At 26.7% G+C, this 17,934-nt stretch overlaps 3 protein-coding genes across 7 annotated transcripts in view; 1 reads left to right on the top strand and 2 right to left on the bottom strand.

Annotated features, from left to right (window-relative positions):
• Positions 1-687: 687 nt before the first annotated feature.
• On the bottom strand, positions 688-9,886 carry LOC126900543 (sodium channel protein Nach-like). 2 transcript variants are annotated; one of them, XM_050676344.1, is made up of 10 exons: positions 9,705-9,886; positions 8,578-8,772; positions 8,332-8,479; positions 6,585-6,718; positions 6,430-6,517; positions 4,320-4,474; positions 3,009-3,139; positions 2,586-2,751; positions 947-1,044; positions 688-888 (listed from the first exon to the last, which is right to left on the bottom strand). In XM_050676344.1, the coding sequence occupies exons 1-10, from the start codon at positions 9,803-9,805 to the stop codon at positions 752-754; spliced, it is 1,353 nt and encodes a 450-aa protein (XP_050532301.1). In that variant the 5' UTR covers positions 9,806-9,886; the 3' UTR covers positions 688-751. The 2 variants fall into 2 exon arrangements, with proteins under 2 accessions (XP_050532301.1, XP_050532302.1); XM_050676345.1 differs by lacking the exons at positions 2,586-2,751; positions 3,009-3,139.
• Positions 9,887-11,709: 1,823 nt separating this feature from the next.
• On the bottom strand, positions 11,710-15,191 carry LOC126901221 (uncharacterized). Its single transcript, XM_050677565.1, has 11 exons — positions 14,937-15,191; positions 14,591-14,825; positions 14,318-14,533; positions 14,076-14,170; positions 13,932-14,001; positions 13,574-13,732; positions 13,065-13,509; positions 12,871-12,936; positions 12,568-12,815; positions 12,253-12,494; positions 11,710-12,043 (listed from the first exon to the last, which is right to left on the bottom strand). Exons 1-11 carry the CDS (start codon positions 14,942-14,944, stop codon positions 11,875-11,877), a joined length of 1,953 nt encoding a protein of 650 aa, XP_050533522.1. The 5' UTR covers positions 14,945-15,191; the 3' UTR covers positions 11,710-11,874.
• A 233-nt stretch (positions 15,192-15,424) lies between these two features.
• Positions 15,425-17,934, top strand: part of LOC126902386 (protein sidekick) — a 29,989-nt gene continuing 27,479 nt past the window's right edge. For 2 of the 4 annotated variants that reach the window (XM_050679593.1, XM_050679594.1), the window contains exons 1-2: positions 15,426-16,128; positions 16,214-16,309. In XM_050679593.1, coding sequence (XP_050535550.1) covers positions 16,029-16,128; positions 16,214-16,309 — 196 coding nt within the window. In that variant the 5' untranslated portion in view covers positions 15,426-16,028. Of the gene's footprint in view, positions 16,129-16,213; positions 16,310-17,934 lie in introns of all 4 variants that reach the window. The other 2 variants (XM_050679592.1, XM_050679595.1) reach the window with 2 other exon arrangements.

Genomic DNA, 17,934 nt, shown 5'->3' on the forward strand with positions numbered 1-17,934 from the left:
TGGGTCCAGTATAGATGATATCTGACAGTGATTAAAATCACTATCATAAAAAACGCTTCGATGCAAATCTGTAGATAGTGTTTAATTAAAAAAAAAATTTGTTAAAATAGCATATTTTTGAATATAGTAGCCATTTTCGCATAGAAGATAGGTCGTCGGGACAAATTTTTTTTTTCATTTTATAGTACATAAAATAAGCTTTAATTTGATATATGTTTGTAGGACGCAGTATTTCCGGAACATTTTCAAAAATTAAGTTGAAAAAGTTAATTTTTGTAAAAAAGTTGCTATTTTAAATCCTCCCCAATGAGCAGGTTAAGTGATAGATTTTCAAAAAAATGATATCAAATGAAAGTTAAATATCTAAGGTTTTAGTATAAAAAAAAATTATGTTGATTTGTTAATTTTTGAAAAAGTTATGGAAGTTTTAAGAAAAAAAAGTGAAAAAAATGACAAAATTTATCGATTTTTAGGGAACTGGGATCTTTAAAGTCATCTAATTTATACAAATAATTTAAATAATAGAGTTAACATTACAGCAGTTAAAATATGTAACAACCAATTTTTTTTTTAATATTTTACAAAAATTAATTTTATTTTATTGTTTAGATATTTTACTATAACAAATTATTATTATCATATTATTAATCATTCAATTATCTTTTGATATTATAAAGTATATTTTTAACTGACTTTTACTAAATTATTTTTAATGTAAATTAATCAATGTTCAATCTCAATAGTAAACAAACTAAAGTTTTTTCGACATTTTCGTAAGTGATGATTCTATTCTAACATTTCGCATTCGCAAGAAAAAATAGTAAATGATTTCCAAAAAACTCAAAATACTTGCTCCGACGAATAATGCTACTGAACCTCCAAGTGAAACTAAAAAAATATTCACGTATTTAATAAATATAATAAAAAAAAATTTACAATTATTTACCTAAGATATCAAGCCTGCCTCTAATGACATTTCGTTTGAGTCTCTCTTGAGGTAACTGATCCAACATCAATTGGATAATTGATTCATTATCAGACATTCTGTTATTTATAAAAAAAAATAGAATTATATTTCTATTCGATTTTTAATTTGGTAGCCTCATAATTTAGTATCTATAGAGTATTGTATTTAGCAATTGTGCCACCCGGGGTACTCAATTCTGCCGCTCCCAGTGACCTTTTTATTTTGGTCATCAAAACATGTTTTCTCTATTTTACCTCCTATACGAAGCTAAGAAAGTATTAATTTTACTATGATGGATGTTTTTTGTGTCTGTCATTTATTTTTCTCAGCTCTCACAGAGGGAATTCCTCAAAAATATTATTTATTTTAGTTTAATGTTTTAATATAATATAGCATTATCTTATAAGTAAGTTTAACGTTATTAATATTTTAACGCTCTATAATTTTTATGTTCAACGTTTTAACGGAACTACATGTTTACGATGAACGTTAAAGAAGTTCGAAACATATTGACTACCTTAAGAAGTATTTTATGTGAACAAATTATTACTTTTTTCTTACATATAATATTTTTAAATATAACGTTTGAAAATAATATATGTTCGTGTTAATAAGAATTATTTTACGTTGTAAGTTATATTATGTTTAACGGTATTTTACATTTATTGTTATCACAAATTTTTGGTTTTTTGTTTTCCGGTTTTTCTGTAATTTTTCAACATAATCTTTTAATTTTTTTTTCACATCATCATTGCTTGTTGACACTCTTTTATCATCATTTTTTATACACCCTATATTGTGATAATCTTTAGATCATTTTTCTCTTACTTTTGCAACTCTGTAAACTTCTTTTACACCGTCCTTTGTTCCTAGCCTCTCATACGACTCATTATACCTCCTTAACTTGGTCTTACTTTCCGCACACTTGGCTTTTTTACACACGTTTATACTCCATACATTCTTTTCTCTTTTTACTCTTCTATAATACTTTGAACTAATTTTTTTTACTAATTGATTTTCTGAACGTCCTTATCCTAACACCAGGTTTCCTTTTATCCTTTTGTCCTTTAAAACTCTTTTTTTCATTTTCTCCTTTAAATTTCCGATCTTCAATTTTATTCCTGTGTTTTTTTTTTATTTTTGCATACTCTCTCTCCAGTACACCATAACTCCATTGCCATCAGTTGTTTATCATCATTTATTCCACTAAAACCATACCCTTTATGCATTGGTCCTACCTGAGTATGTTATTTTATCTTACCTTGTTTTTTCTCCATTTCACTAAGTTTCCTGCACACAACAAGTATTAAATTTTCTCCTCCTTAATATTTCTACTAATTTTCTACTTCTAGCAGTTAATGCTCTAAATACGGCCCAATCTCTAGACACTGTGATAATTAAGTAAAAAACATAGACGCAATTTCGAAAAAAATGTGTAGGGGCTGATGATTTTCTTTCCCCACAAATTTATTTTTTACCGAATGATAGACAATTTTTTTCTAGAAATTTTGAAGAATTAATTTCAATATTGAAAAGGAAAGATCCTCAAGCCTCCTATTTGCGTCTATGCTGATTAATACGTAAGTCAAAGGAAAAAATACATAAAACGAAACCCTACGTAAATGTTTCGACTGTAATTACATCCACTTCAGTTTCTACGCATGATGGCACACAATGACATTCCAATCCTACTCTCGCGCTATTTTTTTTTTTTAGTACAGAAAGTTCAGCATAATACTGATTCAGGCACATTAGTCCTCTAATGTCGCAATGTTCAGACTCTTCTATAAAAGATTAAATGGTTTAATATTAGTAGTTTACAAGATGATCAATGTGATTGAATCAAATTGATAATTTTGGAAATAATTATTTCCATAACTGTACATAGTATAGGGGTGGAATCTAATTTCCTTTTCTAAAAAATAATTTATATAATAATGTAACAATATTTGAAATTTTAAGATTATTTTTAAGCTTTCACTTATGTTTAGAAACACCAATGGTTCTTTTGCATACTTATAAATTTAATGTAATTACATACTACTATTCGGCATCAAATGGGACGTACAATTGCACATTTCCATTTGTTTCTGACGACGACAATGCACTATACAAGAGCTGTAACTGTAAGTATTACTTACACTTAGATAATTTTCCCAAGGGAATCTGCACCTAAAAAGATGATTTAAAGTAAAAATAAAATGATATAATACAAAATTCCCGTTTTCCTTCAATTTGTTTTGTAATTGGAGTCCTATACATCAATCATCAATTATCATGTAAAGACTCAATAGTTTAACACGAACGGTCATAAAATTGTACCGGAAATCGTATGAAAAAAAGAGACATGGTACAGGAATGGAACTCGCGACCGAAGATGTTGTAGAGACAAACCTTACCCACAAGGCCATCGGACACTTATGATTCAGACCCCGTTACACTATCATACTGGTTCATACAAGATGTGCGGCTAGGGGAAACACGATAACTTGTCAGTTTAAATAAGTACGGCAGAACTTCTACTGTACCTATTTATAGTTTTACACAAGGGACTATACTCACAATTACAATTTCCAGAATATTTAAATTTTATAAAGAAAAAATATTATATTGATTATATAAATCCTCACCAAAAAATGTGTCAGCCTAATCCACAATCACTACCTGTCAACAAGTTTTAGTGTACTTACCTGTCATTTGACTACGGTACACTCTTTAATTTGTCCCACTTTGACATTATTATCAATTGATCGGTTTTATGTACAATAATTTTTTAAATAGTACATTATCCTCTTTTTAATAAAAATTAGGCTTATATTTAAATTGTAACATGGGAAGTATTGCCCCCAGCGACGTTATTTCAGGGGCGGCAAAATTTGGAAATTGTTTAAAATGTAAAAATGTATGAAAACATTTTTTCTCTTTATGAGTAATATAGAACCTTATTTTTCTTCGCCTTTATACCAACTACTTGTGATAAGCCAACTTTTTCCTAAACTCCTAATAAGTAATGTAGAATAATCCTTATATATACAGTTTTACAAATAAATAAGAAATACTCTAAAATAAAGTTTTTTTTTTTTTAATATTTCTATGTTTGTATTTTATAATTAAACTGTTTTAAACTATATTCGTATTTAATATACCAGTTAATATTTAAATTATTTCAAATTAATTTTAGTAACATTTAAAGTTTAAAATTTGTTTTTTTTATTAAAAACACTTTACCTGCAAATAAATTAGCAAAATAAAAATATTTAAAAAACGTCGATGATAAGAAAATTCTACTTTTTTTAATATCAGATGCTAAGTAGTCATAAACTCTCCCATATTTTTGAAAACTAAATTTTACTTTCGCTGGTGAACGCCGACAAATTGCACCTCATCTTCATTGGCAATATCTTTTATGGTGATTTTATACTGTTTATATATACCTGGTACAGCATGTAATATATCAGTAGCGATTGTATTATAATATGGTACATCTACAGAAGAATGAATGTAGACCTATTATAACAAGAATTATTAATACTATTTAGGTTAATAAATGACTTAGTAATAATACAGAAATATCAAAAGTTATTAATTTTTTACAGCATAATTCCATATTACTAGAATAAATGAGGTTACTTTTTATGTACAAAATCGTAGCTATCATGAAAAGCATTCAAGTTTATTATTCAAAATTTCCTTTTCCCACCACCAAAAAAATATAAAATAAAATTGATTACGTGCTTGTGCATCCATAAAGAAAGGGATTAAAATTAAATTTGAAACCTAACATTTGTAATTATTTTGAAATTTTTTATAGACCATGATACCAAAAAACGCTTTATAAAAAATTTAGTCTAAGTTTTATATACATTTATTAATTTTACTATCTTGCGTTTTCGGTTTACAATTACTAGACCAGATATTAAAGGCATCAATATTATAATGAATTCTTTAAGAATTTTTATCTAATACTAAAATTTACCACTTTGTATCTTTAACTCGCTTCGCACGCATTTTTAAATTTGTGGTGTTATATCGTTAGTACGTGGTCTAACCAGCCGGATTAGTAAAAAAGGGCCCACTTAAATTTCTACCTGAGGAACTCGATCGCACCTGTATCAGACGTCATCGAAAATCTTTCTATTTTTTTTTTTGCTGACCAAAAAATTGTACAGATGATTAAAAAATTCTAACATCATTATCATCTATGGAAATTATCGAAATCACTAGTTATCTATAAATTTAATAAAACAGCAATATTTAAACAAACCGTTTGATTTAAAAAAAACATTTATTTATAACAAGAAACAATAAATATTAAAATAATTTAAACTGACACCTCAATAATAATAAGATAACATGGAATGCAAATTATTAATGCTTTATATCCGGTTAAAAATTGGCTAATAATCGTCTCAAATAGAGACTCCAAAATCTAAGGGTTTTTGACTATAAATAAAATTTACCTATTATTTTTTATATTTATATTATTTTTTTCTATATTTGCTATATTCTATAAGTTTCGCGAGTCATTGATTAAAACCCGTTCACTCTTTCACTCTTGAATCGATAATACAAGTAGTATTATACTTATACAATACTTTACGCACATTTCGTTTAGATGTATTTTTATATCAATAACGTTTACTCAGTGGATAAAGTGATGGTGGACGGAAGGGAACGGAGTCCTTCTTCTTATTTGAAGTACAACCTAGCGCCCCCTTTAAGTCGAATCCCACAAATGGCACTTTAATTTTGAGCACTGAAGAGTGAAAAGCGTTAATATAAGAAATTTAATTGAATGATCAAAATTAAAAAATAATAATACTTTATAGAAGAACTTAAATTATGAAATTATAAGAATTTTATGATACGACCGTGGTGGTATAAATACTTGGAGCCGTGACGTATTATTCAAAAGTTTAATTAATTATTTTTTTAAAGTAAGCTTAAAAAACCATGTAATTAAATAATGAATACACGTGGAACTAAAAGACTTATTATATTAAGGGTTATAAAGTGATAGAAATAAAAATTTAAGGTGATAAATATTTTTTATATTGAAAGAACCTACCACCGTTGTAGATATATTTGTAGTTTGTTGAATATTTTATAAATTATATTACTATATTTGTCATTTCATATTTTTATATATAGATACCTACCTAAATTGGTTACTCTTAATATTTTTTTCTCATCTTTTTCTGTTAAAGTATAATATTTAAAATTTAAAAAGACTAATTTGCATTTAATTTAAAAAAATATATTTATTTCTAATAAATTAAAATTTTAATAATGACTTCGTGATGTTTTGTATACCATTAATTTCTAATTAATATTTAATGAAATAACAAAAATTCTAAGTAGATACTACTTATTTATTTTATTTTTATATCTATTTCTTTATTATTATATAAATCTTTATTCACAATTAGTATTATCTTTTTAATTAGAAGTAAAAATTATACCTGACTAGCAGCAGAAAGTTTTATATATATGTCACTAGGTCCAGTTAGACGATTTGAATACATATTGATATAATCATCAGAATCAGGTCTGTAAAATTTAGTGATATTTAATAAATTTTGAAATAAATGATAGAATTCACAGTTATTATACTGACGATTCATTAGCCATAGTTAAGGTGTAACAAATTCCTAGTTCTGTTTCAGTTGGTATAAAATGTTTACAACAATTGAAATTTCTAACGCCACTCCAGGTACAATTTAAAAATACTTCTTCACAAGTACTTCTCATCTAAAATTAATGATTTTGTCATAATTCTATAATTATTTGACGAGATTATCCACAAAGGTGGACTGACCACGGAGGCTAAGGGACAATTGCCCTCTAGGCCGCTGTCTATAGAGTGATAAGAGGAGCACTATGATTAACGCAATTCAATTTTTTAATTTTATTATTAAATCTTTTTAATTCATCATTTCTTGTTAAGGAGCAATACAAATATATTTTGTAGTGAGGTAGCCTGCCACATTTTGCTCCTAGTCCATAGGCCACTGAGTCCGACCCTGATTATTCATATAGGTTGGGGTTTAGTAAATAAGGAAACGGGTTTTTTAGTTCTCATTGTTTGTAATAATTGACCTGTTTCCTTACTTTTTAACAACCTATACTAGTTGTCAAAAAGTAACGAAAATAAAGCAGTAGTCTAAACCATTAATTCAACTATACGGCTGATTTTAAATCGTATACGTCTAATGTTACATTTCATTAACATTTTTGTTGCATAAACGTAAAAAATAAACGAAATGGATGAAGAGTCGATAACGACACTACAGAGCTTAACAATTACTACAGTGGGTTTAAAAATCAATAACGGGTAAATTAATCACTTTCATTTTCTTCGGTAATCACCCATTCAAAGTACATACTNGTCAAAAAGTAACGAAAATAAAGCAGTAGTCTAAACCATTAATTCAACTATACGGCTGATTTTAAATCGTATACGTCTAATGTCACATTTCATTAACATTTTTGTTGCATAAACGTAAAAAATAAACGAAATGGATGAAGAGTCGATAACGGCACTACAGTGCTTAACAATTACTACAGTGGGTTTAAAAATCAATAACAGGTAAATTAATCACTTTCATTTTCTTCGGTAATCACCTATTCAAAGTACATACTAAAAAAAATATTGTTGTTTTAACTACAGCCAATGATGTTAAATAGTCACAGTTCGAGTTGAGTTTTTTTGTATTTACGTCAAACACACTAGAATGTTGAATTGAGTATATTTTATTGAACATTGATAAATTTCAAAATAAGAAATATTAAGAGTTATTATTAAAATGTCACTTGTCTTGGTTCAAATTCTTACGGGTTTAGACTAATTTAAATCCAAGTTTAACTACAATCAATAGCCTTAAAACGAGAAAGTCGCTTGTCGCATTAACGCTATAAATTATTGTTATTTTAACACCGTAAATATGATTAAAATCAATACTCCACTAATTCTAAATTAAAATCTACGTGATGTTGTGTATAACCACAACCGCATTTGTTGTTAAAATTATGGTGCTTTTTTTCACAAATTTTCACTATAGAAAAATCCACTATGATTCTTTTTGGGTCTTAAAAGGTATACAACAACATAAATAAAATATCACGTGAAAAACAATCTCTCTTTGCTCAAAACGTGACACTATGACGTGGATCNATAGAAAAATCCACTATGATTCTTTTTGGGTCTTAAAAGGTATACAACAACATAAATAAAATATCACGTGAAAAACAATCTCTATTTGCTCAAAACGTGACGCGGATTCACAGAGGCCGCCAATTTTAAAAGACTTCATACTTACTGNGGATCCACAGAGGCCGCCAATTTTAAAAGACTTCATACTTACTGATAATGCTAATTCTCTAAAGTTAGCTGTTGGGCAATAATACTGTCCGGTTAAACAAAACTCCTTAATGTAGTAACACATCCCTTTAAAATACGCTATTTCTCTGACTATTTCGTCCAAGTTGTAATCTCTATGATCTCCATAGATTCTATTTTTGTTTCGTTTTTAATAAAAAACAAAATAAATTAACAAATAATAATTAATTAACCAATTAAAAAAACATTTTTTATTTAAGAAATGTCTTACTTTGTAGCTAATTTTTGTACATTGTTATTGTTATCCGTTTCACAAATGCTAATTGCAGGAAAGCTAGTTTGAAATTCTAATGCTGTTGTCTCTACTACAAAACTAATGGCATTTGTTTGAAATGCTTCCCATGAATTCATCATTAAACTGTAGGATCCATACCAACTTAGGGCGCAACAAACAAACCAAAAAACTCTGAAAGTTAACTATGGTTTAAATTCTGATTCTCCAAAGAGGGAACAGATATCAAAGAGAATATAATTTCTAAAAAAGCTAAAATTCTCAAGTTAAATTTTTTTTTGGTTATAAAAACAAAATCTAATAACTGAAGGATTAAACAGCGTCAAAAAAAAGAGACGTATCCAGTATGATAATTGAGCGAAGGTGGTGTGTAAAAAAAATACTACCTGTCCACGCAATATAATCAAGTTTAACATCTTGAATTTAATTTTATATTAAGCGAAGAGGAATCAACAGTCAATGAAACCCCTAAACATTTACCAACCAAAATACTAATAATGTATTGGTTTAGAAACTATGTGAAAAGATTTAGAAAAGTTCTTTTTATAAAAATTCCTCCCCTTAAGAAAAAATCCTAAATACACCATTGTACATTATTAAGAATTTAACTAAATCAGTATACTATCGCAACTAGTGGAAGAGTTGACAAATAGTTGTTTCTAATCTACCTTTTAGGTATTTTATAAATTTTGATAACTTTTTTTGTTATTTACTCAAAGTTCCATTATTTAGAGATAAATGTCTGCTATCTCAGACTAAAATTTCTGGAGTATAAATTCTGTCAAATCATTTTAAGGTAGAACCAACTTTAAATATTTATTATAGAAGATAAGGAGATGATGAGAAATGAATGTCTAAAAAAATTATTATAAAAAATTTTTCAATTGCGGAGTTGAAAGGGGTCTCTCTTGTAATACTTATGCTAAAAAAAATACCGCGAAAAGGACTTCTTGAAAACATAAATTGATATTATTTCACTAGTAAACGAGGCACAACTCTAAACCATTAAGTGGTAGTGATTTTTCATTATATACTATCACCTATGTTATATAGATTAATAGTTTATTATTTACTAGTCTTGTGTTAATATTTTGGACTCTAAATACCTCTCTGTCCAATGGCGACTTGTATCGCTTATATAATGAAGACCGTGTATAGATGATTGATCAGCAAATTCTTTGAGTACTTCTTTTGGATTTGCCACCATGATAACGGTGAACAACTTACTTACCTGTACATGTACTTTTTCTATTATGATTATTTTATTATATGTGTTCACAGTATATAAAAAAACATACCAAAAAAACAAGGCTTTGCGGTGAAATTGAATAATATTAAATATTTAAACCTAACTAACGTAATTACTGTAATTTTGACTGATACGCCGCTTGGATTTTGATGTCACGCTAAAAAATCATAGATCTTTTATTTGTTGATAAGCTTTACCAAAGTATATATAAGCGTGCGGAAATTGCAGTTTTAGGTGTTGCTATAATACAATAATTTTGATCACTAAACCACCAATACACTATTTTTTTTATATAACCTTGTAATTCTTGATTTATTGGAAAATTCATAATCGTTTTAAAAATAATGTATATATAATAAGTCAACTATTAAGTAGTTTAATAACAACAAGACTTATATGAGTCCACCTATGAAAAATATCGTTATCATAAAAAATGATGAGCAAAATAACTATGTCATTAATCATGACAGGGTAGTAAAATTTATGATGGGCTCTATAATCTCAAAGACCTCAGGACGTTTGTCCTCCCCTTAATCCGGACCTGAATAACAACATATTTAATTAGGTATACATCTAAAAATGATTAAGCTTATAGAGTAATTGAATATTCACACAACTTCTTGAAATATCATGTCAAATAATATACAAGTCATTTAATTGAAAAATATAATAATTTGATAGTTATTTCATTTAAAATTATATCAAAAATAACCGAAAAAAAATTACACATTTTAATTTTTTTATTCAAATCATCTAATAACATTAAAGTAAAATAATTTTACTAATTCTTTTTTTATTCTAACATAATATTAGATATACATTCCACCATAATTATGTACCCTAATTAGAGTCCTAATATTAAGTTAACTTAATATTTAGTGAAGTAAAAATGAATAAACTTGATAGATATAAATTAGACAGTGCATAACTTACATTGAGTTACCAGTTAAGTAATTAGTATTGAAAAAATGAACTACTGAAGTTTAAAAGTTAAAACTAGTTGATTTAACAAATTTGAATGGAGACACCCCTTTATAACGATATATTATCAGTTTTAAGACTTAATTGATATTGAACTAACAATTTTAATATAAGTCAACGGCAATGATTTGTAATAAATTTTAACTGATTATAAAATTAGTCGATGATAGGGATGGGCAAAATTTTTAGTACATCGATGTTCGTCGTTTGATATATCGTTTTTTTATGTATCCGAAGTAAAACATTGATGTTATATAATATTGTTGCTAAAATCGTTCAACAATTTTCTGTATATTACCATCTGAATTGTGTACAATAGAAGGTAGTACAATATATGCATTATTTTCAAATCAATAAAAATTAGAGGATAATCTTAATATACTTCATCATGATCTCCTTGGAATTTATCCTAACCCATTTGACATCAGCTCTATCTTACAATGATTTGACAACATTTTTACACCGGCTATTGACCCCCCGACACAACTTCAGTGTAGTAGAGAAGAACAGTATAGGGCAGAGTTTGTGACACTACTAATTATGGTCATCTATCCGGAAACCACTAGAAAACAGCATAGCTGAACATTAACACTAATGTGGCGACTTAATGATCTCACACTATGCCAATGTTTAACATACATAATTTACATATATTCGGTGTAGGTTATTCCAATCAGTTATCACCAAATTATATAATGTAAATTAATTAAATATATAACTTAAATTAATATGTAACTAGAAAATACATGATTAAAATTTTACTGTGACAAGATAAAGTGTCAGATACATACATTTTTCAGACTGATCACAGTTATGAGATTTTATATTAAATATATATAAAAAAAAAGAATAATTGTAATATTTAAAAATACAAGTCATAATAATAATTAATAAAATATAATAATCATAAAAACAATAATAATAATTAGTGTATAAAGCATATTGAAAAATTTTGTACTTAAAAATAATACTGTAATAACATTGAATGAATATTGAAAAATAAATAACATACAAAATTCTATATATAAAAAGTTACTTCTTCATAATTATAAAATGACAATGCCATGATCCCTTTTCAATTTTCTTTTTGCTGTTGTTGTTATAACTCCCATTAAATCTGATGGTGTAGGTAAGCCTCTAACAATACTACCACTCTGTTGATAAAAAAGTTCACGACTACCACATTTATTACCATAAACAACATTATCATCATCTCTATTCATTATATAAATACAATTAAATTAATTTAACATAAATTTAAATATGGAGCCAAAAATATTTTAACTATAAAAATATAGATAAAGTATTTCTGCAATAATTTATAAAATTATGTAATTAGATATTGTTTTACAATGCCAAGTAATAATTGTTTTAGATCACTTAAAAAATCATAAGTAATTCATACTGCATTAAAAATAAATTACCTTATGATTACGTCCATTATGGGAGTATCTTTTTGGAATGATTCATGAATTGTAGTGGCCAATTGTGTTTGTGAAGCAATCCAACTCCCATGTTTATCAATTAAGCCAGCTTCTTTAGTATCCATTACCATAAATCCATAATTTTCATCAGGCCTTTGTAAATTATAAGTATCAGGTATATTTGACATGATATTATTTAGAGAACGCTCTAAATCACCAATACTATTTATACTCAAATTCCACTATTCATTAAACAAATTGTTTGTATAAACTCAATTATTTTAATATGGTTAAATGTTAAATATTTTTAATTACTAATAAATGAATGAGGTCAGGATCATTTTCTGCTTCCTTCTCCAATAAAACCATTAAAGAAGTGTTCTGAAATCCAACAACAAACAATATCATTTTCTGTTGATTCGATGAATTATTAATTAATTGTTGAAAACTCGTTGATGGAGTAGTCAAATTTTCTGTAGGTGTAGTATAAGGAAATAAATCTGTCATGCTTAATTTGGCCATTAATGGAGTCATAATGTCATCTTTAATAATATCTTTTCTTTCTATGAAATTTAATTTATATAACCTGTGCTCTGTTATAATAGTAAAGTAGCTTACCAAAATTTTGAAAATTTAGTGGTATTGATGTTGGTCTGTTGACTTTTTTTTTTTGAGGAACTTCATCTAAAAAATGTATATTATATTAATTATATAGCATAATTGTATAATTGTATAGTATAATAAGTATAGTATAATTGTAAAAAAATTGACTATTAATTTGAGTATTCTTCAATTTAAAATCATAGCTATACCTGTTTGCTTTTTTGCTATCAAATCAAGATCAGTGTAATGTTGATTAAGTTGTTTGTCATACAAAGCTTTTGAAATAGCAAAGTTATCTTCTCGTAATAATGGAAAATAAGGATCACATAAAGTTCTATATTTATTGTCATTTTTAGGATCATCATCATTTACCACTTTAGGTAGGGTTCTTAGACTTTGATATCTTATAGCATTATTGCGTATTGTGACAAGTTTGGTGAACTCTGGTAAATCATCTTTCGAATCGTCATATACTGAACAATTAATTTTAGTGTCATATACTTTTTTTTCTGACTGTTTAATAGATACTTTAATAATATCAGGAATACTGTTAATAGATTCAGTATTACTGTCTGGAGTTAATTCTTCTTCAACTGTAAATATATTTTTATCTTGGCACTTCTCAACTTTAATTTCTTGAGAACTATTTGAAATCTAGAAGGTTTTTTATTTTAATATTCAAGTATTGAAAAATTACAATTATTTTAAAATATCATACATTGTTTTTTTGTCGCCATTTAGGTATTTTTTTTAAAGACTGTTTTAATTGATTGGCTGACTTTCTAAGTAGCAATACTTGACTTTTATCAACATAGACATATAACAATTGAGTACCCATTGGTATATGATAATTTCCATCAACATTGCATGCTGGAATCTATAAAGGTCATTAAATTCCGTTTTAATATATTTACATTGAAAATAAAATAATAGTTCAGTATTAAAATTACTTCAAATAAACATTTTAGTTTCTAATAATATTGTGATTATGTAATCATAATTTAAGCTAAAATAAATCACGATAAAAAAAAGTATTGATTTATAATTAGATAAATGATTATTGCTATAATTCATACCTTGTTACGAAATGGATCAGTCAATTGTATTAATTTTGTTAGTTCAAAATCTAACTGTGTTATTACAATCCTAAATAACATTATTTTTATAATAAATTGACATCCCTTAAAACTACAGAAATAATAATATTTTAGTCTATTTACTTATTATGATGAAGTATCATTCCTCCTAAAACATTTGATTTTGTTTGCATACTTTCTAACAATTGCATTGATTCTAATAAAATATTTCCACAACTCTTAAAAAAAAAAAACAAATTAGATGTACTAATTAAATAGATATTATTCAATCTTTAATTTTGGTAAAGATTTAACCAAAAAATATTTAAAAAATTACATTTTATACAACTATTTTGTGTATTTTTTTTTTTTTTTTTTACACTCACTTTAGGAACTTTCAGTACAGTCGTTGCAGCAAATATATTAGATGACACTAATAAAAGAGAAAGGTAAGAAGATATGGCAATATTTAAATTATCTTTTAGTAATTTTTGATCAGATAATTCAGGAATGTCATAATGGAATGTACATAATATACTAAACAGAGTATCAGCTCGTTTTTTTAAAATGCTATCTGGAATGTTTCGATCTGTTCCCACACACTAAAATACATAATTATAAAATTAATGAGTTAAAATTATTTATTGTCATATTTTTACCAGAGTTAAAGAACCAAACTGTTTGAATGCAAATTTCCCAGATTTCAAAGCCAAAATTGATGGAAGTGAAAATGCTAAAGATGTAAATTTAGCGATTCCCATCAATTGACCACAAAGAGCTAATTTTTGAGATGGACTCACCCAGGGAGGATGGAAATATAAAATAGAGTTATTTGGATCATCTGACTCATTTGTGCAAAATCTGGGATCATAGACAAATATTATCAACAGCTCCCTAAAAAAATGAAAGAATCTTAAATTTCTTTAGAACACATAGTTAAAATTACACAAGTTTGAAATTAAAAAAAATTTAATCAATTTTTATTTCAACATTAAATGAAAATACCTTGACATAATTTGCAATATTAATTTTCTATAAACTAAGTATTTATTTTGATTAAAAGTAAATTATTTAAACGTATCCCTCTGAATATGCCGTTCCAATGATTATGTAACAAATGAGCTAGTTTGTAATGATAGCGGGTCCATCACTATGGATGTTTTAGAAATGAATAATTAATACAGTGGTGTAATTATAGAGAAAGTGCAATAGAAAATAGATTACTGAAGTTCTATAATAATCCTAGATAATAGAGTTTGTTATATCATGAAATATTCTTAACAATAATAACAAACCGGTCTTAATTATTATCTTTCAACAGTGTTTAAAGCTCAATAAAATAACTCATGAGTTGGCTACACTGCAATGCACATAAATCCGTTGAAAGGAAACTATAATAATAAAAAAAAACTGTGCGCTTCATGAAATATTTCCCCTCTCTCTAGCTACTGTGGTGGCGCTCTAACCGTCGTTTGCCGACGACAACGACCAGAATGCCCACCGGCTCACAGCCGTTTGCTCATATTCATATTCAACGTTGAGCACATTGTTGTTGTGGCGTGGTGAGGCTCGGGGGTCCGTTTATTTGTCCGACAGTGCATCGCCGTCGGTTACCGAGTGTTGTGTTGATTGTGTGTCCTCGTACCCCGTCGTCTCCGTCTTGTATACTTGCTGCAGAATATATACAGCATTCCTCGTAACCGTCCGAGTGTATTGGTATGTTTTTGCCGTTCGTCGTGTCTCTGTTGTGATAGTGTTTTTGTTTATTTATTATTTTTGATAATATTGTTTTTCTTGTTAACACTGTTCGTATTATTTTTAAAATCAAGTGATTGTGGCATGACAGTTTTAATTTTATTTGATTCTGTGCAATTCAGAAAAGCCGTTATCGGCCATGGCTTTTGAATCGGTACAACAGGTGTTCACAGCCACCGTTGGCTTTTGTGCCGATTTTAAATTGTCGTTGAACTTGCCCGGTGCGAGTAGATAATGTATTTTAATCATTAAGTGATAGTAACTGTATTTTTTTTAATTTGTAAGTGTTCATTTTTTATTCTTTACGTTGAAGTGAAGTTTTCAAAGTGTGTTGTATTCACAATGGAAGAAGAAGAGAGATACTATATCCACCGTTACAGACGAGATTTTTTACTCACGATTACGATTTTATTAGCAATTTTTATTAGTTCCTCTCAAAGTCGTAAGTAGTTACTTTTAGTGTATTAATTTTTTTAAAGAAATCATAGTCTTATGGTAATAGTGTACTTATATTTATTAATCTTTAGAATCTCTTCAACCACCGCGGTTTATTACACAGCCATCATCTACAAAAAATTTAGTCAGTGAAGGACAAACTAAAATGCTTCAATGTCAAGCTCTTGGTAAGTTAAAACAAATTAATTTAATTTAATTATACAATTTTAAATACAGTTTCAATGTATTACATGATCTGTGACTAAATCAATTTAATTTGTTATGTTTCATTGATTATTGAAAACATTCTGTTTTAACCCTTTCTTTTGTCATATTAACTATTGGTAATGTAATATTTAATCTTTATAAAAGTATACACTTTTTATTCATGTTAATGTAATGATACATGAAATTATCCTTTTAGTTGTTTATATGCTACATTTTTTTCTACAAATATATATATATATATATGCTCTTCTATAGTAGTATGTGGTACTTAATTCTTTCCTAAAATATAGCTGGTAAAAATATTGACCCTCTAACGATATTTTAAATCAACCATAATTGTAGACAACAAATGTTTAAAATGTTCATTATCTATTCACTAATTCACAGTGGAGACTTTAATGCCTTTTGAAAAATTTATGCATTATTAAAATATTTGTTTTTTTTATTTAGAAATATTCCATAATTTTATTGAATTAGTATTTTATAATTAAAAAAAATTACTTCAATTGGTTATAATTATAGAATTTAGGGAAACATTTATTATAATAAAATATTTAAATAGTATGTTGTTGAATTTGTAATTTTTATTTTTAATCCTTATTTGAGTATTAATTTTTTTTTTTTTTTTAATTTGAATTAAGTTTAATTATGTTGCTATTAATTTTGTAACCTAATCCAACCAAAAATCTTATCCTAAAACAAGGGTCATAATCTGGTAACAATTTATCATGACTCATTTCTAGACTTGATTTAAACCTATTTATAACTTATTTTACATCACATCTTTATACAAGATTCTAAGCTAACAATTCTGATCTAGTTAAACATCTGTTCGGATATACAATTTAGATTTTTTTTTTAAATATATTATCTATCATTTTGTAGTATAAGATTGTCAGTTTTATTTGAATAATAGGTAAAAATAAATAAAAAGAACTTTATTACATTATTATGAGGACAGTATTTACAGAAAGTGCTGCCAGAGATATGATATTTACCATCCCATAGGTGGTATATAAAAAATGTTGATATTAATTATTAATCACAAATATTAAAATATTTGATGAATTTAATTTAGCCTCTCTCTCTGATTTTTTTCCTGAATTTTTGGTAGGACTAATTTTGTTTTTGGAGAAGTCCCAAACTAAGCTTATTCTCATCATAGTTAGCTCTTTATTACATTAGATCACTTATGATTAAAGTTATGGTTAAAAATTAATGTTGATGAATTATTCAAAAAATAGCTATGATAATTTCAACTTTAACTCTTAACATTTAATAAAACAAAAAAAAATTAATAGTAACAATTCATAGGTAATAAAAGATATTATCAATTTTAAAATTGTTTTAAATTTCTTTTGAAATTTTTTACATTTTTAACCATTAAAAATATTTCTCAGAAACAAATGCTATCCTGTGCCACTATTTAAATACGAGCCTGGTTTTTATATTTATTTTGAAACTCTTGTTTTAAATTTGGTAGTGCTAAATTCAAAATTTTCATATTAATTAAAAAGTTTAAAATTATATTAAATAATAAAGTTTAAGAAAATATTTTTTACAAATATTTTATACTTTATACAAT

Source organism: Daktulosphaira vitifoliae, unplaced genomic scaffold (genome assembly GCF_025091365.1).
Source record: "Daktulosphaira vitifoliae isolate Bord-2020 unplaced genomic scaffold, ASM2509136v1 Scaffold_3, whole genome shotgun sequence".
In the NCBI taxonomy this organism is placed as follows: domain Eukaryota; kingdom Metazoa; phylum Arthropoda; class Insecta; order Hemiptera; family Phylloxeridae; genus Daktulosphaira; species Daktulosphaira vitifoliae.